General features: G+C 45.7%; 1 protein-coding gene across 4 annotated transcripts; it reads left to right on the forward strand.

The window, feature by feature from the left end:
* Nucleotides 1-3061: 3061 nt before the first annotated feature.
* Aars1 (alanyl-tRNA synthetase 1) lies at nt 3062-27246 on the forward strand. Of its 4 annotated transcripts, none has more exons than XM_003472118.5 (21): nt 3062-3197; nt 7343-7507; nt 9510-9698; nt 10509-10654; nt 12320-12511; nt 13680-13824; nt 14257-14402; nt 15164-15272; nt 15401-15551; nt 16536-16660; nt 17008-17152; nt 18549-18727; nt 19511-19624; nt 21190-21396; nt 21839-22023; nt 24345-24453; nt 25035-25148; nt 25569-25688; nt 25780-25866; nt 26214-26327; nt 26715-27246. In XM_003472118.5, exons 2-21 carry the CDS (start codon nt 7364-7366, stop codon nt 26898-26900), a joined length of 2907 nt encoding a protein of 968 aa, XP_003472166.1. In that variant the 5' UTR covers nt 3062-3197; nt 7343-7363; the 3' UTR covers nt 26901-27246. The 4 variants fall into 4 exon arrangements, with proteins under 4 accessions (XP_003472166.1, XP_005004667.1, XP_013010335.1 ...); XM_005004610.3 differs by having other exon boundaries at nt 3148-3311; XM_013154881.2 differs by having other exon boundaries at nt 3197-3324.

The following is a 27246-nucleotide window of genomic DNA, read 5'->3' on the forward strand; positions in this document are numbered from 1 at the left end:
GAATGTCAGATTCTGTAACAGGAAACTCCCCGAGGGGAGGGTAGTGTCTGCTCTTTAAAATGCTGATCCAGAGGGACTAACACATCATACATTTGGTTAATAAAAATAGATGAAGAATACGCTTAAATCCTGGTTTTTGGGGGCTGGGAGTGTAGCTAGATGGTGAAGTGCTTGCCTACCACTTAAATAAACTGGGTTTGATCCTTAGTATTGCAAAGGGGTTAAAAAATAATCCATTGTAAATTTTTTATGGTGATGAAAAGCTTAAATTAGTATCTACTATATACTAGATGCACAACAGATATTGTGATTGTTTTCATTGCTGAGCTGCTGGAATTGGGTAGCTAAATCAAGTGATTTTTTAAAATTGGCTTTTGAGTTTTATGTTTTACTTATATAGGATACTTTTGATATTTGTATAGGATGTTCTTTTACATATGAAATTAATTTTTTTGTGAGGTTTATAACCAAGTTCTATCAGCACGACAGTAAAGAAGTGGTTAAAAACATAGGCTTTTGTTGTACCCCCAAAATAAGGCCCCAAGATGTTCAAAAAACGGGCAAGACGTCTTTAAAGGGAAGCACTTTGTTTTAGCTGGTACTCAGCGACACAGCCTGCATTGAAATCTGCAGAACTGTTTAACCAGGTTAGGTTACAGGGTGTTTTTAAAGGTAAAGACAGTAAAGCAGAGGAAAAGGGGAGGGAGCTTATACAAAAAGGGAGTTAATCTCTGCAAAAATGTTTTATAACCAGGGCCAGTTGGTCCTGGGACCGAGTGTTTTACAATCAGTGGTCAGCAAATGTTTTACAACCAAAGGTCAGTTGGTTCAAATTGCTGTTCTGGAAGGGGATAATTTGCAAGACCCACAGTTGAAACACAGGTCAGGGTAATGACGCTTAAAGCAGGTTATAACAGCTTTGGAGTTAAATAGACAAAAATTTGTATTCTGGCTCTGCAACTTACTATTTTTGTGTGAACTTGGGCAAGATAGTTTTCTCATTTGCAAAAGGAGGTGCCAATATCACAGACAGCTAAGCTAGATAACAATGAACAGACAGGGAGGGATTGGCCCTTCAGGAAGTCTACATAGAACATGACATACAAAGACTGTGGCTGGAAACAAATCTGAAGAGCCAGGTCTGTAAGCCTTCCTAGAGAGAATAGGCAGCTGACTACAGTGTAATCAGCACTACCTGGTCCAGTGAGCCCAGAAAAGCATCAGACATATAAATGAGTGACCAAACATCAGGACACATCTCTTTCCAAGAATGCATTTATTCTTTCCACATACTCTTGTTATGTAACTCATTTTCCTACTGGATCCTGTAGGTTAATGGATAGCTTAACCCGCCTTATACTCATACTGTGATTTTGCTGTATAAACTGCCCCATCAAGGCGTCTCAGTGATCACCCACTTGGGATGCCTCCTGGACATCCAGGAGTCATTCTTTTCCTCGTTTTCAATGAAATTCTAACAGCTTCCTTTGTGTTCATTCGACTTCCTTCCTTAATATTATGAAGTCACAAACTTGGCAGCAGATCCAACATTTGACAGGTTGAGAGTTATTTTTCCCATATCACCAGCATACCTAATAAGCAGTTTAAAATGAAATTAATGGCCAGGGATATAGCTCAGAGGCACAAGCGCCTGCCTGGTATTTGAGGTTGTGAGTTGGATCCCTAGTACCAAAAAGAGAACAAAGAAAAATGATCTGTGTAAAACATTTGAATGTCTCACTTATAAATAATAATAATAATTATTATTATTATTACTTGGTACCGGGAATCAAACTCATGACCTCACACTTGCCAGGCAGGCGCTTGTACTGCTGAGCTAAATCCCCAGCCCAACTATTATCTTTTGGATATTAGAGGAGTATGTTTTTTTAACTGTTACATCATTTCTTTTGTATCAAATTGAAGGTATAATAAGTATACCCATGAAAACGTGAAAATTTGACCTATAATCCGAGTACTCTAGGAGGCTGAGGCAGGTGGGTCACAAATTTGAGCCCCCATATACTCTGCTTTCTCTTCAGATCGCATAAATCTTTTGCCTGTTACAAATTTGAACCCCTGGGCAACTTATTGAGACCTGGGCTCATTAAAAAAAAAAAAAAAAAAAAAAAGTCAGGGAGGTAGCTCAATGTGAAGGCTTTGGGTTCTGTCCACAGTACCCAGCTGGGGTATCTTTGAGGTCTGCATACCATCATACAACTAAAATGTAGAAAACTATATCAACACCTGTCCCCTCAAACCAATGCAGTTACTGTTATCTTTTGTTGCTGTGTCAATTATTAGCACTTTGCATACGGAAACCAAAATATCAGCGCAAAACCTGGAGCTGGAGGGGCCAGAGTTACTCTAAGGCCCAGGTTAAACCTGAAAATGAGAAAAGCTGATCTCTGTTCAAGCTCTTGGGAGTGAAGTGATTTTAGCCACACCAAATAAAAAACACCCACCCCAAAATATCATTGATGGAAATGCAGAAACGTTTCGGACTACCACAGGAATGTTTCCCCCCATGAGTTAGTTATTTGTTTTCACAAACATGTAAAAATCGAAAAGCTCATAACCCAGAGTTACTTAGTGCGGACCTTGAGAGTTGAAAAAAGCACATCTAAGGGCTGGGGATGTAGCTCAGTGGTAGAGTGCTTGCCTGGTTTGCAAGTAGGGTTCAACCCCCAGTGCAAGGAAGAAAGAAAAGAAGACAGACAAGCAAGCACATCTAAAGATGGTTCGAGCCGGTGGGTTCGAGCAGTGGATTGAAAAAGATTTAGAGTACAAAGAGACAGCCTCAAAAAGAAGAAATTGTGGCACACGATGGCTATTCTATTTACTTGAAAGATACATACTCACTTGGTAGGTACATACTTATTGTCAACCTTGAAAAAAAAAATCTCGGGTCTCCACAACCTACCATCCAACCTGGTCACAAGACCAGCGAATCATCTTTCTCAGCCATTGCATCAGCCAAGTTAGAACCGCCTTTTCAGAAAACAACTAGTAAGTTTATTGGCGATTAGATTGATTGGCATCTTGCTTGACCACACACATCTTGGATGAGTAAGGCATAGTGGGGCACTTTCCATTAGCGCGTTGTGATTGGATACCGCGTTGCCGGCAGTGGGGGCGGTTCCAGCCGGCTGGGGCCTAAGGCGGGTTCAGCTACGTCTGGGCGTCTGCGCGAATAGGTAATAGCGGGTGCCAAGTGGTGGGCTTTGAGGGAGGAGCTAGGGACCAAGGCCGCGAAGGAGGCAAACCTTCCTGGAGATCCCTGTTGGTGCGTGAGAGCGGCTGGAGCTTGGGTAAGAACGGCAGGTACGGCTGGTCCCGGGGCCAGTTCCGCGTGGCCTTGAGAAGGCGGGCCTGGGCCCCGCAATGGCTTTTGGTAGCCCTCGGGGGCGCCGAAGGTGGAGTGGCCTGGTCTAGCCCCGGGACCTTGAGGAGAGCGCGGCTGCGGCCGAGGACCCACGGGGAATGGAGGGTTCTCGGGATGGTTTAATCCCCAGGGGCGAATGGGACGGAGAGGAGCAACCCAGGTAGGCGGAATCTCGCTGGGAGCCTCTATGCTGTAAGAATTAACGGAATGGTTGATACCCCCATTGCGGTCAGCTGTGACTCAGATGGGCTGCATTGCAGTCTGCTTTTAAGTATGTGAGTTAATTTAAAGCTTGCTGTTCTCAGAAAAGACTGGAATATCTAATTATGGCCTACGTATTTGGCAATCGCTGGACTAGGTACTAAGGATAGACCTTAGTGGGATCCGCACCGGCGTGAATCAGGGTCACTGACCTGGAACTGAGCCTGGCAGGGAGGTGTGCATTGCACAGCCATCAAATGCTTGTGGCAGTTCTGAGGGGGGACACTTGGGGCGAAGGGACAGTAAAAAGAAAGGGAACATGCTAAAGAAATGGAGTCTCCCCTAAATAAGTTTCATTGGAACTGAAATATTAGAATTGAGAAATTAGCCAGGTATGCTGTAATCCCAGCACTCTGGGAGGGTGAGACAGGAGGACCACAAATTGGAGCCCAGCCTAGGCAACTCCTTGATTTAGTGAGGCCTTGTTTTGGAGTGGAGGTAGTCGGGGATGTAGCTCAGCTCTTAAGGACCTAGGTCCCCATTACCACCACCACCACCACCAGGGAATTAACTAGGGAAAGTAATGACTTACCTGGCACATGCAGAGCATGTTCCAAGGTCCTGTGGCTGGAGCTACAGTGTGATACAAGGTACTCAGGACCTTTACAGCCTGTATGTACTAGGAATTGAAATCTGAGGTTCTGCCTTTGTGCTCTCTCTGTATCCTTTTATAGCCTTTTGGTGTGTTCATATTCAATAATTAACCAGTGGTGATAGGGAAGGACACAGCTTTTAATAGTCCCAGACTTGTAGTCAAGGCATCACTCCTTCTAAGGAACATTATTGTTATTTCTATATGTTACAGACTCTGAAAGGCGTAGGCTTTTGGGTTTTTTTTTTTTTTTTTTTTTTTTTTTTTGGTGTTTTGAGACAAAGTATCGCTATGTTGCTCAGGCAGGCCTTGAACTGACTATATTGTCCTTGCTGGCCTTGAACGCTCAGCTTCCCAGGTGCTGGGGTAACAGGTATGTATCACCACACCCAGCCTGCATACACTTTTGTTCACATTGGTTTCCAGCATATAGTATCCATTCATTATGTCAAATGACGAAGCATCAGTGAGAAATTCATGTGTCTTTCACAAATTAACTGCTTGTTTACCTCAGGTAGACTATTTAGGGGAGAGCATGGCACTATCTCTGCAAATTCCCTTTTGCCACCATTGTTAAGATTCACAGAGAGCCCTGTGAGGAATGGGGAAGAGTGTTGTGTGACAGTTTCTGGAAACCTGGGCTGTCACTCCTTACGCACAACAAGACTCATCTGTACAGTTCTAGTCTGCTCACAGGCTCTTTGTCTCATTCACCAGCTTTTTGCTCAAAGGGCTTTTTTTGAGTAATTCTTTGAGTTTGAATAAATCAGTTGAATTGTTGTTAAACATAGAGTAACCCTGTATACATCTTTCTTTATTGTTTCTTCCTCATAAGAAAAACATTTTACCCTGACTTTACCCTCTTAAGTGACTTAAAGTAGTAGCTTCCATGCACAGGGTGGCTTTTCTTCTTTTTTAATACAATATGTTTTGTTCAATGGAAGATCTGTAGTACTTCAATGTTAATAAGCATTTTACATTTCTTCAAGGCAAGAAAATGAAGTGCCCTAGACAAGAACATGTAGACGATGCAGTCTATCGCAGGGAGAGACTTTATCCTTACAGGGTTTTGTAATTACCAGCTGTGCCTGTGGCCCTAATGCTGACAGCCACGCCAAAAAATTCAAGGAAGGAGAATTCTGACCCCATTAGAGAAGCAGGAAACACTAGGATGGCTTTTTTTTTTTTTTCCAGAGTACTGGAGTTTGGACCCAGGGCCTTTCCAGATCATTTTGTCTTGTGTCTTTGAGACAGTCTCGCTAAGTAGTTCGTAGTGACCTTGAACTCCCTATGTGGCCCCCAGCTGTCCTCTGGCTGCCATTCTTCTGCATCAGCCTCCCAAGTTCTAGGATTGCAGGCGTGTGCCACTATGCCTGGTCCCCAGCTCTGTTTTGCTTGCTTACTTATTTTTGTGGTAGTGGAGATCAATCCCAGGGCAGCTTTTACATGGAGCTACATTCCCAGCTCTATTTTATTTTTATATTTGATTTTGAAACAGGATCTTGCTCAGTTGCCCGGGCTGGGCTACAATACCCTATTCCCCTGCTTCAACCTCTGAAGTAATCCCAGAGTAATCCCAGAGTACAGAAAAGGAACCAAACTCAAAAGCTAGGTATATTGGTGCATGCCTGTAATTCCAGCACTGAGAGAAGGCTGAAGCAGGAGGTTCTCAAAAAAATTTTTTAAATTGAATTTATTGGTACATAATGATCATGTTCATCCTAGGGAATTTGTACTTACACATGATGTATTTTGATTCTTTTTTCCCCATTCCCTTCTCTCCCTTTAACCATTTTTCCTCTCCTTATGAGGATCTCAAGTTTGAGGCCAGCCTGAACTACATAGCAAGACCTTGAAAGTGTCTCAACCTCCCTTATCCCTAAAAGGGAACCAAACTGAGGCCAAAGTGACTTATTTAAGGATAGAGTCGGGCCTGGAGATCCAGGGACTTTTTCCTGTGCTGGAACTTGAGCCCAGAGCCTCATCTCCTGCATAGTAGGCAGCTACTCTACCACTGAGCTGCAGCCCCAGTCCCTGAGACTTTTAGATGATATGGTGAGATGGTTTCTATTTTTCCAGACACTGGTCCTGCATGGCAATGTAGTGCAAAGCCAGTAATCATATCCTGACCAACTCCTGTCATTTCTCCCCAACCTTCCTCTTAGGGGTATTGTAAAGCATTGAACTTGTAAGGTTGTTTTATTTTCCAGTTTCCTTCTTCTGATCTTCTTGCTCTTTCACTCTCAGTGAGCCCCACAGCACCATGCTCACTGCTTAGTAATCTACTGGCTGGGAGTGGAGCAGGTTACCAGTTATGACTGGGAGCTTAGGCTTTGAAGGGAGGCAGGCACATACCTCCTGTTTGCATGCTGTTCTTGTAAAAATGGTCCCGCTCTTGGGTGAGCCACTGACAGCAACCTCAGTAAGATTTCAGCCAAACGTAAGAGACCTTGGCTTTGGTGGATATCGAACTATGTGCGTAACAAAGAGTAGGAGGATCTTTAGAAATCGTCTGGTATGAGCCTCTCCTTTGTTCAAATTTTTATTTACTTATTTTTGAGACAAGTTCTCCTATGAGTCTAGAATGGGCTTGAACCTGAAGTGATCCTCCTGTCTCAGCCTCCCCTCTCTTTGCCTATGCTGTTGTGCTATGACACCTGTCCCCTCCTTGTATTGAAGGAAGTGATTCTCAGAGATTTGTATTTTGGTTTTTTTTTCCTAAAGGATTTAGAACTGTGGTTAGTAAAGATTATGAGGGGTTTTATTTCTCTTTTGTAACTTCTAATAGTGAATGCCTAGTGCATATATTTTGCATGAATGAATATAGGAGTAAACCACCTCCTGCTCTACCTGTGTTAGTCTGTTGAGCCTTTCAAGGTTGGCATGGGAAAGGGGAGTTGGGCACTGCCATCAGCAGGTGCAGGCAGTTTTGCTTTGATGACTTTAGGCTTGGACATTGCAACATAGAAGTTTTAGGGTCAAACAGCTTATTTGCATCTGCTTTGACTTGGCTTGAGAAGTCATTGGCTTATGCAGTGCCTACTTTGAGTTTCACTTTCTCTAATTTTCTTTTCTTTTCTTTTCTTTTTTTTGGGGGGGGTTAGTTCCCAGGGGTGACTTTCAAAATGAGCTCAACTCTAACAGCAAGTGAAATTCGGGAGCGATTCATAGATTTCTTCAAAAGAAATGAGCACACCTACGTTCACTCATCTGCCACCATCCCTTTGGATGACCCCACTTTGCTCTTTGCCAATGCGGGCATGAACCAGGTAAGGAGTTGCTCTTCCTCTCGGATGTTTGTGCCCAAAGAAGGCAACAGAGCAGAGATAAAAGCCCAGTACCTGCAATCAGCCAGAATACCAGTTCTGTTATGGTGTGAATTTGCATTAATCTTTAATGAGGAATCGTAATGATATCTGCTTGTTCATTACCATAAGAAGTGGAAGATGTAATGCATTCAAAATGTTTACCATGGTATTTGGCACACAGGAAGTACTCAATAACACCCCCCTATACCCGCCCCCGGCCTTTGGCCCAAGGCCTTCTGCTACTTGAGCCATATGGCCAGTCTTTCTTGCTAAATTGCTCAAACTGCCCTTATACTCAGAATGCTCCTACCTCATCCTCCTGAGTAGCTGGGATTACAGGTGTGTACCTCCACACCCATCTTAGTGGGAATATTTTCTACCATGTAAAATCATGAAAAATGTTTTCTCTTATATGGAGCCCTCTGCCCACATCTAGAACAGAGACAGTAATTTTAGGCAAACTGTTTCAAGGAGGTGGGTTTTCTGAAACACTGGAAAGGTTCTGTTGAACTCAGGCCTCCCTGGCACAAACTTTGTCTTTCTCACCTGAGCTATGTTACGAGAACCACAGGTTCTAGATTTTCAGTGTTTGTAAGCATTCTGTTAATAACCTAGCGCTTGCTGTGTGCCAGCTGCTGCTCTGTGTCTTTCACATACAATAATTCATTTAAGCTCCACTCCGTTACCCACCCTCGCAAGGTGCAGAAAGCTCAGGTCAGCATCCCGTGCTTCTATGGCTGTAAGTACAAGAAGATGGATTTGAACTCATGCCTTCATTTCCATAACGTTTGTACTGTACTGCCTCCAAATCAGAGATAGCTTTATTACTTTCCTTTTTTAGCAATTAAAAGTAGAATTCATTAAAAAGGGGGGGGCGCTGGGGTTTTAGCTCAGCGGCATAAGTACCTGCCTTGCATGTGCACAGTTGTGAGTTTATCCCTCATACCAAAAAAAAAAAAAAAAAAGTGGGATTTATTAGGTATCTGCCCTTTTTTAGGTAGTATGGAAAATACTAGACATAAAAAAGATAAGTGAGAAAGTTTGTGCTTCTAAGGAGTTCATGATTTTGCACAATTGTTTAATAAAACTGACTGCAGTAATGGAAAGGTTGCTGTCTTTGCTGTCCACGTGGTAGCCACCAGCCACATGAGATTACTGAGCTACTGTGAACCAGGAACATAACTTTAATTTTTAAAAGGCATTCCCCAACAGTGGTAATAACCAAAAATTCAGACTGTATCAAAATATGACTTAATCCTTAGAGCGAGAAACTGTCTCTGAACTTACCTAATTATTCATCAACTTACGCTGATTTCACTCTCTGACCGTGTCTCATTTTTTTTTTTCCTCCTCACCTTTATTTACAACTGAGCATATCAGTTTTGGTCTACCTATTCACTTTGGTATCAGGTATAGAACTCAGAACCTTGCACTTGCCAGGAAAGCACTGTGCCGCTGAGCTGTATCTCTGGCCCTGCGTATCAGTTTTGGGTTTTTCTGGTTTTTTTTTTTTTTTTTTTTTTTTTTTGTACCAGGGATTGAACTCATGACCTCAAGCTTGCCAGGCAGGCACAAAGGCTGCTGAGCTACATCCCTAGCTCCTGCGTATCAGTTTTTAAAATGGGTTCTTCCAGAATGATGATCGAAGCCATAAACATTAGAGACTTGTGACGAAGCAGCACAGGTTTCACACATCATCTTTTGGCTGCTCTGATCTGGCAGGGCTTCCCCTGCACAGGTAGTTGTCTGGCGGTGACGGAGGTCCTAGAAGAATGAGGTCCCCGGAGAAGCTGTTCCCAAAGACACTGCTTCTGCTTTGGCTCCATTTAGGCCACTTGCTACTAAATCTCTATTCTAGGCTCGCTAAATCTGAAGCACAGCTTGTGTGCAGTCTCTCCTGCCAGCTCATGATCATGTGACATTAACCTGAAGCTCTTCCCTATACCCCCATCTTTTTTTTTAGTTTAAACCCATCTTCCTGAACACAATTGACCCATCTCATCCTTTGGCAAAACTGAGCAGAGCTGCCAATACACAGAAGTGCATCCGGGCAGGGGGCAAGCACAATGACCTGGATGACGTGGGCAAAGATGTTTACCACCACACCTTCTTTGAGATGCTGGGCTCCTGGTCTTTTGGAGATTACTTCAAGGTGAGCTCAGCACAAGAGAACTGTTGGGACTTTTTTTTTAGATCCCCAGCCCCACCAGCTGTTGGGACTTTTGAGTGACTGGTTCATTTCTGTTAGGGGAACTGGTTTCTAAGTTTGCTTGATTTAAAATATGAAATATCATCTGGAAGATTGAAGAATGAAGACATTTATGAATTCCGAAGTACCACAAAGTAGTAGCAGTAACTTTTCTTCTTGTGTGTATGCATGTGTGTTAGTAGGACTTGGATCTCAGTAGCCCTGAACTGTGTCCTCAGTTATTCTTTTATTATTTTATTTGAGATAAGGTCTCACTAAGTTGGCTTTGAACTTGCCATCCTCCCACATCAGACTTTCTAGTACCTGAGTCTGCAGCTGTTTGCCACCAGGACTAGCAGTATCTGCAGTTTGCTAATTTCACGAATTTAGGTTTCTTACATAAATTGATCCTGAATTTGGTTGCATTTGTAGTGAAGATACTGTAGTTTTAAATTTGTGTTCCTAGAATCTCATTTTTTCCCTTTCCTTTCCTTCCTTCCCTGCCTCCTCCCTTCTTTCCTCCCCTCTTTTCTTCCTGAGTGATACAAATTGAATGAGTGATCTTTTACCACTGAGCTACACCTCCAGCCTTTTTTGTTTTTTGAGACAGGATTAAGTTGCCCAGCCTGGCCTGGAATTTGCAGTCTTCCTACCTCAGCCTCTGGAATAACTGGAATTATGGGCATACCCCCGTAGGGCTGGCTGTTGTGGTCTTTACTCATACTAAAATGATTTGGGTCTAGCTATTTTCTGTATCTTTTTGTCTTTTGGTAGGAATTGGCATGTAAGATGGCTCTGGAACTTCTCACCCAAGAGTTTGGCATTCCAGTTGACAGACTGTATGTCACTTACTTTGGAGGGGATGAAGCAGCTGGCCTAGAACCAGATCTGGAATGTAAACAGATCTGGCAGAATTTGGGGTAAGAATGAAACTAACTTGTTTAGAGTATCAAGGAAGAAAGTGATGCCCAAGTCAGTGCTAGAGTCTTCTGTGAGCTGGAACACATTGCCATTTCTCATTCTGGGGTGTGCATTTTGAGGGTAGTTGAGGGTGACTAGGAATAATTACCCTTTTTTTTTTGGCTTTTTTTTTGGTGATGCTCAGGTTTGAATGCAGGGCCTCACACACGGAAAGCATGTGCTCTTCCACTCCGCTATACCCCCAGCCCTGGGAATAGTCATCTTTTCATGTATTCATTGCTTTTCTTCTTTGTATTTCTTTTCTTTTCTTTTTGAGTCAGGGTTTCACCCTGCAGTATAGGCTAGCCTTGAGCTTACTTATGTAGCCCAGGCTGGCATCAAACTCATGGTGATCCTCCTGCCTCAGCCCCCCAAGTGTTGATTACAGGTGTACACCAGCATAGTTCATAGCTTTTAGTATGTTTGATCATGTTGTTGAAAGCTAATATTGTTCTTTCTCTTTTCTTTTCTTTATACATATATTTTTAATTGGGCATATATTTGCAATACATAATAACCATTCATTTTGGGGAATTGTATGCCACACATACTATATCTTGATCATTTTGAATCCCCCCTCCCTCCTTTCTTTCCTCTTCCTCTATTCCCTTTCTCCAATTTCAAAAACATCTGCCTTGGGGCTAGGGATTTAGCTCAGCGGCATAAGCACCTGCCTTGCAAGCAGGCAGTCATGAGTTCAATCCCTGGTACCGATAAAAATTTAAAAATTTAAAAAAAAAAAAAAAAACCCAAAAACATCTGCTTCCCTGTTTCGTATTATTTCTCCTTTATTTTATTCTTTAATTATATTTTGGGTTTCTCATTATAAGAAACCATGTGTTATTTCATCATCTCATTTCTAGATTATTTCACTTAATATTAAATCTTCAGAACTATCCATATTCCTACAAATGACTCGTGTGTATGTGTGTGTGTGTGTTGGATTTTGTTTTGTTTTGGCTTTTTTGAGGCAGCATCTCACTGTGCAGTTTAGGCTGTCCTTGAAGCTGACGTAGAACTCACGGCGGTCTTCTTACCTCAGCCTCTTGAATACAGGGATTACAGGTGTGCGCCACCATACCTGGCTGAACTACTTGCCTGTCTGTCTGTCTTTCTCTCTTTCTCTTGAGACAGGTCTCGCCATGCCTTGTAGTTCAAGCTGGCTTTGATCTCTCAGCAATCCTCTTGCCTTAGCCTCTTGAATGCTGGGGATTATATGTATGCACCACCAAGCCTGACTTACTCCATTTTTTAATTTTATTTATCTTTGAGACATGGTTTTGGTAAATTGCTCAGACTGGCCTGGACCGTGTAGTTCTCCAGCCTCAGCCTCTCAAGTAGCTGGGATTAAAATTGTGTGCTACCACAGTGTTTTTGTTTTTTGTGTGTGTATATGTGTATTTAGAGTTATCCTAGCATATGCTTATATATTTCATATTACGATGTATTAACACTTGAGAAGTATGTTTTGCCCTTTTGTAGGGTTTATGTACAGGCTTAATGTTAGGAATTGGCAGAGTGGGTCTTCTTTCCTGGAGATCACAAGATCTCCTTTGGTGCCAGAAGCAATGCTGGGCAGAGTTCTGATCAGGGTTCTAACTGGACTTCACCTCTTCTCCACGCAGGCTGGATGATACCAAAATCCTCCCTGGCAACATGAAGGATAATTTTTGGGAGATGGGTGACACGGGCCCATGTGGTCCCTGCAGCGAGATTCACTATGACCGGATTGGTGGCCGGGATGCCGCACACCTTGTCAACCAGGACGATCCCAACGTACTCGAGATCTGGAACCTTGTGTTCATCCAGTACAACAGGTAGCAGGGAGCACTGCTCCGTTCCTATGAAGAGCAGAGCTTGGGGCTGGGGATTTAGCTCAGCGGCATAAGCACCTGCCTTGCAAGCAGGCAGTCGAAGTTCAATCCCTGGTACCGATAAAAATGAAAAAGACAAAAAAAAAAAAAAAAAAAACAGAGCTTTTCTTTGAGCCAATTAGAGAAAGGAAAATCAGCTCCTGCCTCATGGCTGAAGCTCTTTTCAGAGCCTTGTCTTTGGGAGAGGGAGCAGTGGTGGTTCAGGCTCCAGAGGCATCCTGAGATCTTGTAGCAATTCTTTTTTTTTTTTTTTTTGGTGCCAGAATCGAACCCACAACCTCATACTTGCCAGCAGGTGCTTGTGCCACTGAGCTAAATCCCCAGTTCTTGTGACAATTTAAACAATTTTATTCTTAAATTTCCTTGCTGATCTTTGGGACAGGGCTAGGCTTATTCATTTATAAGCCAGTTGTTTCACATAGTAGTTTTTTTAGTACTGGGGATGAACCCAGGGCCTCCTGCTGCGCAGGTGTGCTCTACCACTGAGCTACACCACCAGCTGCATGTAATACCTTCCTGGAAGGCTATTCTGGGATGTCATCTGATGAAATTTGGGTTGCTGTTTTACAGCTCTTTTCTTTGAAGTTTGCCTTGCTCTCTTTTATTTGGGGAGGCGATGTTGGATTTGAGATAAGGCCTCATTATGTGGTCCAGTCTGGCCTCGACATTGTGGGATTTTTTTTAGTGGGGAGGCTTTGGAGACAAGGTCTCACTATGCAGTTTAGCTGTCCTTGAACTCCCTAGCTGAAGCTCACCTCAAACTCACTCTGATCCTCCTGTCTCAGCCTCCTGAGTGCTGGGATCACAGATGGCCCCTGGCGTATTTCACTTCCTTTGTCTCCCCCCCCCCCTTCTTGTGAAACCAGTCAGAGGCATGTAGTGAACAATCACACCCTGCAAAACTGTGCTGTGTGTGTCTTTGGTTTTTTTTTTTTTTTTTTCCTTTTTATCAGTACCGGGATCAAACTCATGACTGCCTGCTTGCAAGGCAGGCGCTTATGCCGCTGAGCTAAATCCCCAGCCCCTGCTGTGTGAGTTTTAACCCGCAGCTCTAGAGGGCTGGTGGCCTGATAGATCCCTGCTTCAAGTTCTCTTCCTCTTCATTACACAGGGAGACTGATGGCACTTTGAAACCTCTTCCCAAGAAAAGCATTGACACAGGGATGGGCCTGGAGCGACTGGTGTCCGTGCTGCAGAATAAGATGTCCAACTATGACACTGACCTCTTTGTCCCCTACTTTGAAGCCATTCAGAAGGTACTGATCCTACTGTATACACTGAAACATCCGTGGCTTTCCAGGCTGGACTTTGTAACAGTCAAAGATAATTAAAGCGGGCAGGGCTGTACCTCAGTGGCACAAGTGCCTGTCTGGCAAGTGTGAAGTCACGAGTTCAATTCCCAGTACCAAAAAAGAAAGAAAATTGATCATTCACTTTGCTGGCCCAAAGTACCTGTTAGCATCTGTCTGCTTCCTTCCCAGTAGCATGAGGCTTTCAGCACAAAGCAGTGCACTGTGTTGCGTGTAGGGAGTTACCTGGGGTCTTGTTGCTTCCCCTTCTGTCACCTGTTTGGGGTTAGAGGATGTGGCAAGATGGGCATCATTTCTCCTCAGTCCTCTGAGAACCTTGGCAGGGCAGCACTGAAAGTGCTATCTGCTTATGGGCCACCTTCTGGGTTTCACCTGTAGGGCACAGGTGCCCGTCCCTATACTGGGAAAGTTGGTGCTGAGGATGCTGATGGGATTGACATGGCCTACAGAGTCCTGGCTGACCACGCTCGGACCATCACCGTGGCCCTGGCTGACGGTGGCCGGCCTGACAACACAGGGCGGGGGTGAGTATATCACAGTGTTGGGGCAAACACCACAAATAATGATTGAACCCAGGGCATTTGGCCTGACCTACAACTCCAGGCTTTTTAATTTCTTTCTTTCTTTTTTTTTTTTTTTTCCTTGAAACAAGGTCTGTAAGTTGTCTAGGCTAGACAGTCGTCCTCCCTCAGCCTCCCAGAGTATGGGATTAGAGGATTGTGCTACCATGCTTTGCTTTAGGACTTTATGAAATGTGGAATTTAAGCCATATTTTATTATTGTTTCCTTTGTCTCCCGTGTAGGTGAGGAGGCAAATCTTTTAATTTAAGGAGTAAAAGGCTTTCCACTCATGTTAAAAAGATGCCATTTAAGAGAGTAAAGCTTTTCTGCTGAGCAAAGACAATAAGGATTATATTTCGGTCTGTTCAGTAGGACAGTGGTAGGGGCAGGGTAGGGGTGTGTATCAACTAGCCCTAGGAAGCTCCGCGACTGACAGGAGGGCCTGCATGCTTCGAGTCTGCATCTCGTCTGTCCTTGCTTCTCTGGGAAGCTAAACAGAAGGATAACAAATGAGGGTTACTCTTAATTAACCCTTGACATATAGTTCTGGGTGTGTTAACTGAGTTTATGTTGGAATCAACCTTGGAGAACACAAGAAGCAGGCTGGGTTAGAAAAAGTCTCTGCAAGAGCTTGGTGAAAAATTGGTCTTGTTTTGGGTAGAAGTCGGTACAACCCTCAGCCAGACACGTTGTCTAGCAGGGTTCTAGGGTCTGCCTGTTACAGGTACGTGCTTCGAAGGATTCTCCGTCGGGCTGTCCGATACTCCCACGAGAAACTCAATGCCAGCAGGGGTTTCTTCGCCACATTAGTTGATGTTGTCGTGCAGTCTCTGGTACGTATATTTGCCCTGCACCCCTCTGGGCTGAAGCCACACAACTGGGAGGTAGCATACTATTCACAGGCCTTTCAAAAAGGGGTCGGGTTATAGTCTTTGGATGCACTGAGTCCCCTTTTTGTTAGGGAGATGCATTTCCTGAGTTAAAGAAGGACCCAGACATGGTGAAGGACATTATTAATGAAGAAGAAGTGCAATTTCTCAAGACTCTCAGCAGAGGGCGTCGCATCCTTGACCGGAAAATTCAGAGCCTGGGAGACTGCAAGACCATTCCTGGTGAGCCCCAGTTTGTTCTTCCCCCAGCTGGGCTGTGGCATCTTTCTGGGATTGGCAGACTCGCTGTGAGACAGTGGGCTCCCGTGTCTGCTGAGGCAGAGTGCAGCTGCTAAACAGTTCTGCATAGTGTAAAATGGAAGTCACAGTAGAATTGTAGAAGTGATACTTTGGTAGGGTATTCTATACATAAGTAAAAAGTCAAAATCCTTTGCCACGCCCATTCAGAGGCAACAGCTTTTTATTTTTTCTTTAAAGAGTTTGTTATTTAACTCATCAGGATTTTTTTCTCTATATGAATGTAAATGCATGTAAGTGTGTATACTTCGGCGTGTCTGTGTTTATACTTTTCAAGCAAAAATGTGAACATCGGAGCCAGGCATAGTGGTGCATGCCTGTAATCCCCCAGGACTTGTGAGACTGATGCAGGAGGATCACCATGAGTTCAAGCTTTGCCTGGGCTACATAGTGAGTTCAAGACCAGTCGAATTATGTAGCAAGACACTAATCTCAAAAAAAGCAAAACAAAAAGGAACACTGGATATACACCATTTTGTAAATTGCTTTATTTTTTTTACCAGATGAGAAAATAAATTTCAAAGATTTTGTTTTGAAGTATAGTGTATCAAGACAAAGTCTTAATAGAATTTTTTTTTTTTTTTGTCTTTTTCCTTTTTATCGGTACCAGGGATTGAACTCACGACTGCCTGCTTGTAAGGCAGACACTTACGCCGCTGAGCTAAATCTCCAGCCCCCAATAGAATTTTCTCAGACTGAATCCACTAGTTAGTGTTCAAATCAAGCAGTGGAATTTTATCGCTCGTGCTTTCCTAGATCCATTCCAGATTTAGTGAATATTTTGACAGATTCACGGGATCATTACTGATTTGCCTTCTGTCACTCACCGTTCTCCTTGGAGGGCTGTCCTGGAAGAGAAGGGGAGTGACTGTTCAGGTTACCTTGACACAACTCCTTTGTGCTATGTAGGTGACACTGCTTGGCTACTCTATGACACCTACGGGTTCCCGGTGGATCTCACTGGCCTGATTGCTGAAGAGAAGGGCCTGGTGGTAGATATGGATGGCTTTGAAGAGGAGCGGAAACTGGCCCAGGTAAAGCATGTGGAGAGAGCCAGAAGCCCGTCACCTACTCAGGCATGAGTTGGCTGCAAAGCAAGCATGACTTCCCTCCCTTCCATTGAAGTCTTTGAAATTCTTTTTGCCCTAAACAGGTGGATCTCCAACAGGGTAATGCTCTCCCCAGTGTGCATTTGGCAGGATACTCCTGTCATCTTATTCATGGAGTCCACAGGCAGACAGTGGACAGCAAAGAATGCTGTGGCCCAAACTCTCATAGTGCCCAAGTTGAAAATTTTTCAGGCATAGTTTAGCAACTTTAAATTCTTTTAAGTTCTCATTCTCCTAGTTTAAAGTCACCAGTGTTCATCTCTCTATGGCAGCTGAAGTCACATGGCAAGGGAGCAGGTGGGGAAGACCTCATCATGCTGGACATCTATGCTATCGAAGAGCTGCGGGCAAAAGGCCTGGAGGCCACAGATGACTCTCCAAAGTATGACTACCACTCGGACTCCGGTGGCAGCTATGGTGTGTTGCTGGGCTCTGGCCACTTTTGAGCTGTCTGTCCTTCACCTGGGGAGCTTTTGAGAGATGAGTCCAAGAGTAGGTGCCCTGCAGATCTCAGCCTCTGCTATAGTGCTGCACAGCCATGCTGAGCGTTCTTATTCTCACACTATCCCTGGCTAGTAGTTTTCCTAATTCTTTATTTTAAAATAATTATAGGAAACTGGAAAAAAAATTGTAAGACAGTTCTATGTACCATTTACCAGTTTCCTCTAATTATAACACCTAGAAGAGGGAACCAGACAGTTGATCTTGAAACAATATACATTGGCTATTGTTTTGTTTACACAAAGTCTTGCTAGGAGTTATGGTCACTCAGCTTCAGCCTCCCAAGGAAGGAGTTAAACTGGGATTACTGGGATCATGGGTGTGCCACCACACCTGGGCCACAGTGGCTATGAAATTTTGCATCAATATAATAGCATTCTACAGTAAGAAACTACTGGATGTGGTGGCACACATCTGTAATCATAGCACTCTGGGAGATTGAGGCAAGAGGGTCACCATGAATCGGAGGCCAGCCTGCGCTACACAGTGAAACTGTGTCTCAGTTCTCCTTCCACAAATAAGTAAAGTTAAGAAACCAAAGAAATGAGTATATGTGATCTTGCTTTTTTGCTCTGACAGAGACCAATCTTACTTACACCAACATCTGTCAAAGTAAGCCCACAAATTGAATATACTCTTTATGATTTGACCTTGGACTAAGGGATTTATCATTATTATACTATTTTATTTTTTAGTATGGGCAATCAAACTCACAACCTCACACTTGCCAGGCAGGCATTGTGCTGTTGAACTGTAGCCCCTTATTGCTACTCTTAAATAGCTAATCAGAATTATCAAGTTTTTGTTTGGTGTCTGAGTGTTAAAGTTACCAGTGTTCTGTTTGTTCAGAGCTGTCCCAGAGTTAACACAGAAAGCTTGCATCCCAGGAAACCCCTTAGTCCTGGAAAGTGGAACAGTCAGTCACCCCATCGAAGGTTCTCTAATGAAAAACCAGTGTCTTCTTGCTTGGACTCTTAATAGGCTTGCGTCTGTGGCGTACACCTGTGATCCCAGCACTTGGGTGGGGGAAGCAGGAGGATTGCCTTAAGTTCGAGGCCAGCCTGGGCTCCATAGCAAGACCCTGTCTGAAACAAAACCAAAGTAAAATTAGGCAATTGGGACCTAAGAAGAGCTTGAGAAATGGAATCCAGGAAAAGAATTGGAGCTGGGGGTATAGCTCAGTGGGAGGTTGATTGATCAGCATATGTAAAAACCCTAGCTTTGATTCCCCTACACCACAAAAGAAGAAAGAAAAACATTGCGAGTGAAGTCACTGACCCTGCCTTTCCCCACCTACCTCTCCACTGGACAGTGTTTGAGAGTGCAGTGGCCACGGTGCTGGCTCTGCGGAGGGAGAAGATGTTCGTGGAAGAGGTGTCCACAGGCCAGGAGTGTGGTGTGGTGCTGGACAAGACCTGTTTCTATGCCGAACAAGGCGGCCAGATCTACGACGAAGGCTACCTGGTGAAGGTGGACGACAGCAGCGAGGACGTAAGGCCACCGGAGGGCACGTGTGGAGCGGGATCCCTGCTTTGGCCTGCAGCACGCTGGGCCTCAGGGAGCGGCTTCTTGATCCTGTTGCTTTCTTGGCCACTGGTCCCTCGTAGGAAGTCCCTTGCAGCCAGCTGCAAAGGCTGATCTTCAGTTGCGTGTGTTTTATACATACAGAGAGGCAGCTCTCCAAGAGACAACCCTCTATAGAAACTAGCCTCTGCCTCTGCCTCTGCTGAATTAGGTCTGGAGTCACCTAGTCTCCTTAGGTGACTGGTTCCTTACGGTGGCTTTCAAATTCTGTTAAGATGCTTCTTAATACTGTGTGTGTGTGTGCACCTGCATGCATATAAAACAGCATTAGCTGTTTAATCCCAGCACTCAGGAGGCTGAGGCAGGAGGATCATTGTAATTTTAGTACTAGCCTGGGCTACATACAGAGTGAGCCTAAGGCCAGGCTGAACTGCATAACAAGACCCTGTCTCAAAAAGACAAACCAAAAAACCACCAAAACCCAGCGTTAATGGCTTATGTGTAAATATACATACCATTGAAGAGTATTTTAGCAAATACATATGTGTGTGTGATTACATGTGGAGAGCGATCATTTTTCTTCTCTTTCTGTGTTGAAGATGGACCCAGGCTTTGCACGTGCTAGGCAAGTGTTAGAGTACTGGGCCTCATCACCCCTCCCATTCCTAAAGGAGAATTTTTTGTTTATGAATTTATATAGAGAGAATTGATACTCTTTTGAAAATTAACTAGCCTTCTGCCTGACCATAGAAAACTGAGTTCACAGTGAAGAACACTCAGGTCCGAGGAGGGTATGTGCTGCACATAGGAACCATCTACGGCAGCTTGAAGGTGGGCGATCAGGTCCGGCTGTTCATTGATGAGGTGAGTTGTGCTTTGCTGGGCCCCACAGATCTGGGTAGTAATCACCGACGCACTAGTCAGCTTTTCATTGTGGGGGCCAGGTACCTGGCATATGCAGTTTAAAGGAAAAAAGATTTATTTTGGCTCGTAGTTTCAGTCTGTGGTCACCTGGTTCCAAGGTAGAAATGGTATGGCAGAAGGGCGTGGGGTAGAAAAGCTACTCCACCCACGGCAGCAGGAAACAGAAAGGGAGGAAAGAACCAGAGAGAAGAAGGGGCTGGGGACAGGCGCATCCTTGCAAGGTGCTCCTGCAATGACCTCCGCCCTCCAGGCAGGCTTCACCCCTATCAGCACCTCTGTGGACTCAGCAGGGGTTCCATTGATGAGGTTAGCAGCCATGATCCCATCACCTTCCAAAGGGCCCATCTCTTAATACAGGAGCTTTTGGGGCACAATTTTCTTCTTTCTTTTTTGAGACAGGGTCTTACGATGAAGTTGAGACTGGTGTTGAACTCACTATGTAGCCCAGGCTGTCCTTGAACTTGCAGGGATTCTCCTGCCTCAGCCTTCCCAGTGCTGGGGATTGTAGGCATGTGCCACCATGCCCAGCTTTTGGGGGACATTTTTGGTCTAAATCCTAGCATCTCCTCCTTTGCCTTTAAATTAGCCCATCATTGTCTTCAGTGAAATTATGAGTAGAGTAGAAGAAGACATTTGGATGCTTTTTTTAGGTTAAGGATTTGACTAAGAGTGAGACCTGCGTGTTCCCAATTCAATGATTTCCCCAGTGATTTTACTTGAGATCCTATAGACTTGTTTCATAGATTGTTTTTACTAATCTCAAGTTCTTCAGGAGCCATGGAACCTGTATTCATTAATGACAAGGCTCTGTCACATGTGATAGTGCTCCAAAATAGCCATAGCTTTAAAGGAGATGGCAGTATTTATTTCATGCCTAAAAACCCAAGCTGATGTGAAGCTCTGTCCCAGTCTTAGGGCCCCCCAGTCTCTCCTCATGTGTTGCTCCACAGTCACTGTGGGGGTTTGCCAAGGGTTTCATGGTCCGGGGAGGTAACGAACAGATCCATTGTCCATGTTGAGAACTGGCAGTTTGTTTGTCTGTGTGGGTATGTGTCAGAAGGCAGTAAGCCCGGGTCTTCACGCTGAGAAGGCTGGGAATACAGCATGATACGGCTAACTGTAAAGGGCCAGCCAGGTAGCAAATAGCTTTGGCTTTGTGGACCACATGCATTTGATCCTAGTTACTCAGCTCTGCTATGGTAGTGCACAGGCAGTAGTATGTAAGCAACTGAGTGCCACTGTGGTCCAGCTGGTAAAAGTCACATGTGGCCCATAGGCCGTGGTTGGCTGATCCCTGTCGCAGGCAGTGGAGAGGAAGGGGGAGAGTATCCCTGAATCTGCACACTCTTGCCAGAACTTGGTCACATAGTCACAGTAGCCTGCAGGGAAAGCTGGGAAATGACACTTTTCTTTCAGCAGCCATGTGCCCACCTAAAAACTCTAGTCCTTGGGGACAACCAGCCTTCCATTACAGATCTGTCCACCCACTTCTCTGCCCTTTACAGCCCCGGCGCAGACCCATCATGAGCAACCACACAGCCACCCACATTCTGAACTTCGCCCTGCGCTCGGTGCTTGGGGAGGCAGATCAGAAAGGCTCACTGGTTGCTCCTGACCGCCTTCGGTTTGACTTCACTGCCAAGGGAGCCATGTCTACCCAACAGATCAAGAAGGCCGAAGAGATCGCTAACGAGATGATCGAGGCAGCCAAGGTGGGTCTGGCTGGGAGTGCCTGCCTTCCCACCCCATCGCGCTCTGTCATGGAGGCCCGTGGTCTGTGTTTTCCTGTTCTGTTGTAGCATGTTCTGTCCTGTAGCACTGATTTGCCGAAAGCAGTGATTCTTGAACTGCTTTTGTAGTAGGCAGAGGTAGTGTTGGGGATGGCAAGGACCAGAGGGAACATGGTCGATGACCTGGCCCCTCCTTAAGACGACAAAAGCTCTTCAATTTCACCTGCTTACATCCAGTGCATCCACAGTATAACAAAAGAGATGCAGATCCCCTCAGGTCCCCACCACTCATACGTGGCATGCTCTGCTCTTGTAAAATGTTGAGGCTGTACACCAGGCAGAGCCAGAGTAGGACCCGGGAATCCTGCTGCAGGGCCACTTCTTTCCATGCCTAGCTTTCCTTCCTGTCTTTTTTCTGTGGCAGCCTGTCTACACCCAGGACTGTCCTCTGGCAGCAGCCAAAGCCATCCAGGGCCTGCGGGCTGTGTTTGATGAGACCTATCCTGACCCTGTACGAGTTGTCTCCATTGGCGTTCCCGTGTCCGAGCTGTTGGATGACCCCTCAGGGCCTGCTGGCTCCCTCACTTCTGTCGAGTTCTGCGGGGGAACGTGAGTAGCATGGGAGGAACCCTGAGGGGTTGGGCCACCTTCCTTGTTCATTAGGCGTCACCCTTTGGCAAGACCAACTCCTTCTTTCCCTCCTTCCCTCCCTCTTTCGCTTGCTCGCTCGCTGCTCACTTGCTTGCTTTTTCTTTCTTTCCATTTTTTTTTTTCGTTTCTTCCAGTGCTGGGGAAGAAACTCAGGCCCCTATACATGTTAGACAAATGCTGTGCCGCACCCAGCTTCCAACTCTCACTTTCCCAAGATTGAAACAAAGTTCTCAGAAAGTTCTTATCAGGCAGAATTCCCAAGAATCCTGGTATCCCTGGCTAGTCAGACCCCTCAGTGTCTGGTGGAAACTTTTCCTGGACTTGTGATGAAATGGCCTTAGAAGGAGGTGATGAAAAACATCCCAACATCCCAAGCAGACTTAACATGAAAATCATTTGCTCTTGTCCCCTGGACTGATTCTAAGAAGAAGGCTGATTTGAATTCAGGATTCAGCACAGCCATGGTGCTCACGGAGTTCCTGATGTGGTCCTAGCCCCCATCCATTCCTGGTGCCTCACTCACTTCTCTTTGTCAGCTTGAGAACAACCTGTCATCTTGGGCTCCCGAGCAGAGCATATGGTAGACCTGGCTCAATTGACTTGGATGGTCCCTTGTTTCTGCCAGGGTGAATTTCTCTGCAGCTTGTGGAATCTTTTTGGTTTCCTTTTTTTGGTGCTGGAAATTGAACCTAGAGGGATTTGTAATACTGAGCTAAATCCCCAGCCCCTTATATGGTTCTTTTGGGGAAGGTCATGGTGCCCTGGAAAGTTCTTTATTCCAAAAAAAGCCAGATGGGAAGAAATCTTGCAGGCCTGGTGGCCTCATCAGGACCTGTTGCAGGCTTCAGGCAGGCAGGTGGGTGTATAGAGGGCAGTTTAGGGCTGGAGAATTGAGTTCCAGGCCTCTGCCCAGCTGAATTGGGCCTTTAAATGAGTGCCAGGCATTCTGACCAATTACCTACTTGGTGACATTATGTATTTTTTCCCAGTGCTGAGAACCGGACATTAGACAAGTGCTTTACCACTGAGTCACATCTCTAGCCCCTTACTGACAGTCTTTGGACCATAGCACACAACGTTTAGAGATTTCATACCACATGCATGGAATAATTGAGGGTTACTGACATTTAGTATCTTTGAGTAACAAGGGAATATGACCTACTTAAGGAGTTGTAATAAGATTTTTTTTTTCTTTACATGTGCATTCTCATGTAATAAGATTTTTAAAGTAATCCTGTTTTTAATTTTTTTTATTTTAAATTGAGACAGGAGGGCCGGGGATATAGCTCAGCAATGATTTTTGTTTCATTTGCAGTACTGGGAATTGAACCCAGAGCCTCACACATGCTAGGCAAGTGGTCTGCAACTGAGCTACATCCCCAGCCCTAGTATTCTTATCCAAAGATCAGGATACAGTAAGTCCCCAACTTAAGAACAAGTTCCATTCCAGGAGAATATTTGTAAGTCTATGAAATTTGTAAGTCCAACAAAGCGAGTCTTACACGCTTTTCTCTTTATTTCATTTTTTATCAGTACTGGGGATCAAACTCATGACTGCCTGCTTGCAAGGCAGGTGCTTATGCCGCTGAGCTAAATCCCCAGCCCCTAAGTCTTACACACTTTTGACACAAGTACACGATGTGCATTGCTGCACACTTCCTAGCAATCCTGTCCACATCACCAGGGCTTTTCCTCTGGCTTCTAGACCCCTGGGCTCTAATTGAGCACTGTACTATTGTCCACTGTCGTAGTGTACAGTAAGTGCATAGCAGCACAACCATGACAGTGTCTGGCAGACATGTGAGCTCCTTCGCGACTTGTTCACATCTATGAATGTTGGTAATGTGAGGTCCATTGAGATCTGTGAAAACTCAAAACTCAAATATTTGTAAGTCAGGGACTTACTGTATAAAATAAAGCTTATGTTCCATCAAAGACTGAATATGTCCTGTGGAGCCTACCATATTATTTATTTATCCATATTATTACCATAATATTGGATGCTGTTAGACCATGTCCATGTTTCCGTCATTGAGGGAGAATCGTCCCCACCTTTACTTGAGAAAGCTGCAGCCCACAGCCCAGGTTCTTCTCATCGTTCTGCTCCCCATGCCTTTGCTTATAGCCAGTGCTGTGCTTGAGGCTCCCTTGGTGTGAAAGCCTTTAACCTGCTCTTCCCTGGGGGCTCAGCTGTCGCAGCCACCAGCAGTTCCTTGGGAGGGGCGGAGCGACCCAGGACATCTGAGCTCTTCACCAAGGACTCATGCTCTGCTCTTCAGGCATCTGCAGAACTCGAGTCATGCAGGAGCTTTTGTGATAGTGACAGAAGAAGCTATTGCCAAGGGTATCCGGAGAATCGTTGCCGTCACGGGTGCTGAAGCCCAAAAGGTAAGCAGAGTGACTGCTGGGTGATTGTTGGAAGAACCTGGGGTGCCCAGTCTGAGAACCCATACTCTGCATAGTTCTGTGGGTCACTGCGGTCACAATGAAAGTACAAACTGTGCTGCCCTCAATGTCCTTGTTACCCTGCCTGGCAGAAGAAAAGCAGCACTGCACATGGTTTCCTGGATGGCATGTTTACTCTTCTAAGTGTGAGTTCTGCCTCCTAAACTGGGTGAGGCCCTGTTGCATCTTCACACATCCTAAGTGGTGTGTATGTTGTCTAAGATGCATGATATAGAGAGGGACAAGTGCTCTAGGGGTTGCCGAATCCTGAGGGGTGGTCATTTCTTGGGGTGAAAAACCTCCTGACTTGGACTTCTAAGCCTGGGTTAGGGTGCAGCCCTTGCCGCCTGGTTTGTGAGGAAGTTACTGCTTTCTGGAGCAGCAGCTGCCAGCACTTGCTCCCTGAATGTCTTGGGGTTTGTTGCTGCACAACCTGTCCTCAGTGCTTCCACAGCTGTTTATGGACAGCACAGGGAGGCTGACAGTTAATGCTCAGAGTTTACAAGTCTGTGTCTCCTCTTCAGGCCCTCAGGAAGGCGGAGAGCTTGAGTAAATCTCTGTCCGCCATGGAGTCCACAGTGAAGGCCCAGACCGCACCAAACAAGGATGTGCAGAGAGAGATCGCTGACCTTGGTGAGGTAGGGGCTCCCCTAACCCCAGTCCCAGAAATGCTAGTTTCTTAGGCTTGAGGACAAAGATCCCCCAGTTCCCAAACAACTGTCACCACAGCCAGTCCCTTGTTCTCAGGAGAATGGCCTTTGGGTTGAGTTCTGTCATCCTATGTCACTGCAAAGGGAGCCCCTTAGATCTGTACAAAGTACAAGATCTTGTGAGAGAACCTAGCTCTCTATGTGGCTTCTGTTTCTCTAGCCCTGCTTGAGACAGCTGCTGTGGTCACCATATTGGGGTCAAGGCCAGCAATTATGTCTCTGTTCTGTCCTTTCCTGGACATTTAGCAGGGAGGATCTTGGTTCAAAGGTAGAAAGGGGAGCTGACTAGAGCCTCACATCCTAGGTCCTTGTAGCCTGCACTCACACGTCTCTCCATTCTGGTTCTAGGCCCTGGCCTCTGCAGTTATTCCCCAGTGGCAGAAGGATGAACTTCGAGAGACTCTGAAATCCCTGAAGAAGGTCATGGATGACCTAGACCGTGCCAGCAAAGCCGACGTCCAGAAGCGAGTGCGTCTGGTGGTGCTGCAGGCTGGAAGGGCGCTGGGAAGCTTTCTGGGTCTGGGCCTTTGCCTGAGCTTCTCTTCTGGACCCCTCACAGGTGTTGGAGAGGACAAAGCAGCTCATTGACAGCAACCCCAACCAGCCCCTGGTCATCTTGGAGATGGAGAGCGGCGCCTCGGCCAAGGCAACTGGGGGCTGGGGTCCAGGCGCTGCCCTGCCTTTGCCAGCATGTGCTCTCTGCTGGCCAACGGGTGGGCTTTGTGGCCCTGAGCTCTGTGGTCATCTGACGGCCTACTGTCTAGGGTTGAGGTTAGGCTGAGCCATAGAGAGATCTATGGCTGGAGGAAGGAGTGGCTCCAGTGTGGCCAAGACTCTGCTTTGGGCCCTTCTCCACTTGGGCTTCAGGGGACTGTGCCTCCTCTTGGAACCACCAGGGGATGCCGTGGTGCTCTTCCAGCCAGTCTACAAACTCCCTGTGCAGAGCAGAGCCCCTGCCGTGGGGCTGTGACCTGATACCAAATCTCCCTGTAGGCCTTGAATGAAGCCCTGAAGCTTTTCAAGACGCATTCCCCTGAGACATCTGCCATGCTCTTCACAGTGGACAACGAGGCTGGCAAGATCACGTGCTTGTGTCAAGTACCCCAGGTCTGAACCACCTGTGGCCTTGCTCCAAATCCTGCAAGCCCCCAAGCCGGTGGGAAGCAAAATACGTAACTTCTCTGAGTTTGGTTCTTCTTCCTGATATTTGATGAGGCCCCATGAAAAGCAGCAGATCTCCTGCCCACCTGTTTGTCACTTTCTCCCATCATCCCTCACCCTTAGGCCTTTTCTTTGATGAAAGTATTTTAACTGTGCTGGCTGATACCTGTATTTGCCACTTTTCCTGGTCGTGGCAGTGGCCATCAGCTACTTCCTGTCCCAACTGTGGGGTCTGTCCCTGCCCAAGGCTGGAGGGTTTTGGCTTTTCCTCTTGGTCTTTTTCCTGAGTTTCATTCTCTGTCCTGACTCCCTTTTCCCCTTGTTGTCTTCCAGAATGCAGCCAACCGGGGCCTAAAAGCCAGTGAGTGGGTGCAGCAGGTGTCAGGCCTGATGGATGGCAAAGGTGGTGGCAAGGATATGTCCGCCCAGGCCACAGGCAAAAACGTGGGCTGCCTGCAGGAGGCGCTGCAGCTGGCGACGTCCTTTGCCCAGCTCCGCCTAGGAGATGTGAAGAACTGAGAGAAGACGCAGTTCCTGATGGGAAAGTTTCCCCTCACCTGAATACATCGGTCCAGCCAGGAGCTCTTCATATGCCACCAGGGCATTAGAATTTGGGGACCGTCAGCCCCATCCGTCCTCTAACCCAGCAGTAACTGGAACACGCCTTGGACCCGTCCCATGACTCTGTCCCTTTACATTACTGCTCTGAGCCCAACATGTCAGCACCATCTGTCTAAAACCACTGTCCAGGATTCCTGTTTAGCATCATCATGCTCGTGTCTGTAGAAAGCCTCTGACCTGAAACTTCTGGGTCGCAGGTGGGAGGCCTTTGTGCTTCAGAGAATAAAGGACCAAGTGCAATATA

This window comes from Cavia porcellus, unplaced genomic scaffold (assembly GCF_034190915.1).
Source record: "Cavia porcellus strain 051 isolate PalLab524CR breed Dunkin Hartley unplaced genomic scaffold, mCavPor4.1 scaffold_4, whole genome shotgun sequence".
Classification (NCBI taxonomy): Eukaryota; Metazoa; Chordata; class Mammalia; order Rodentia; family Caviidae; genus Cavia; species Cavia porcellus.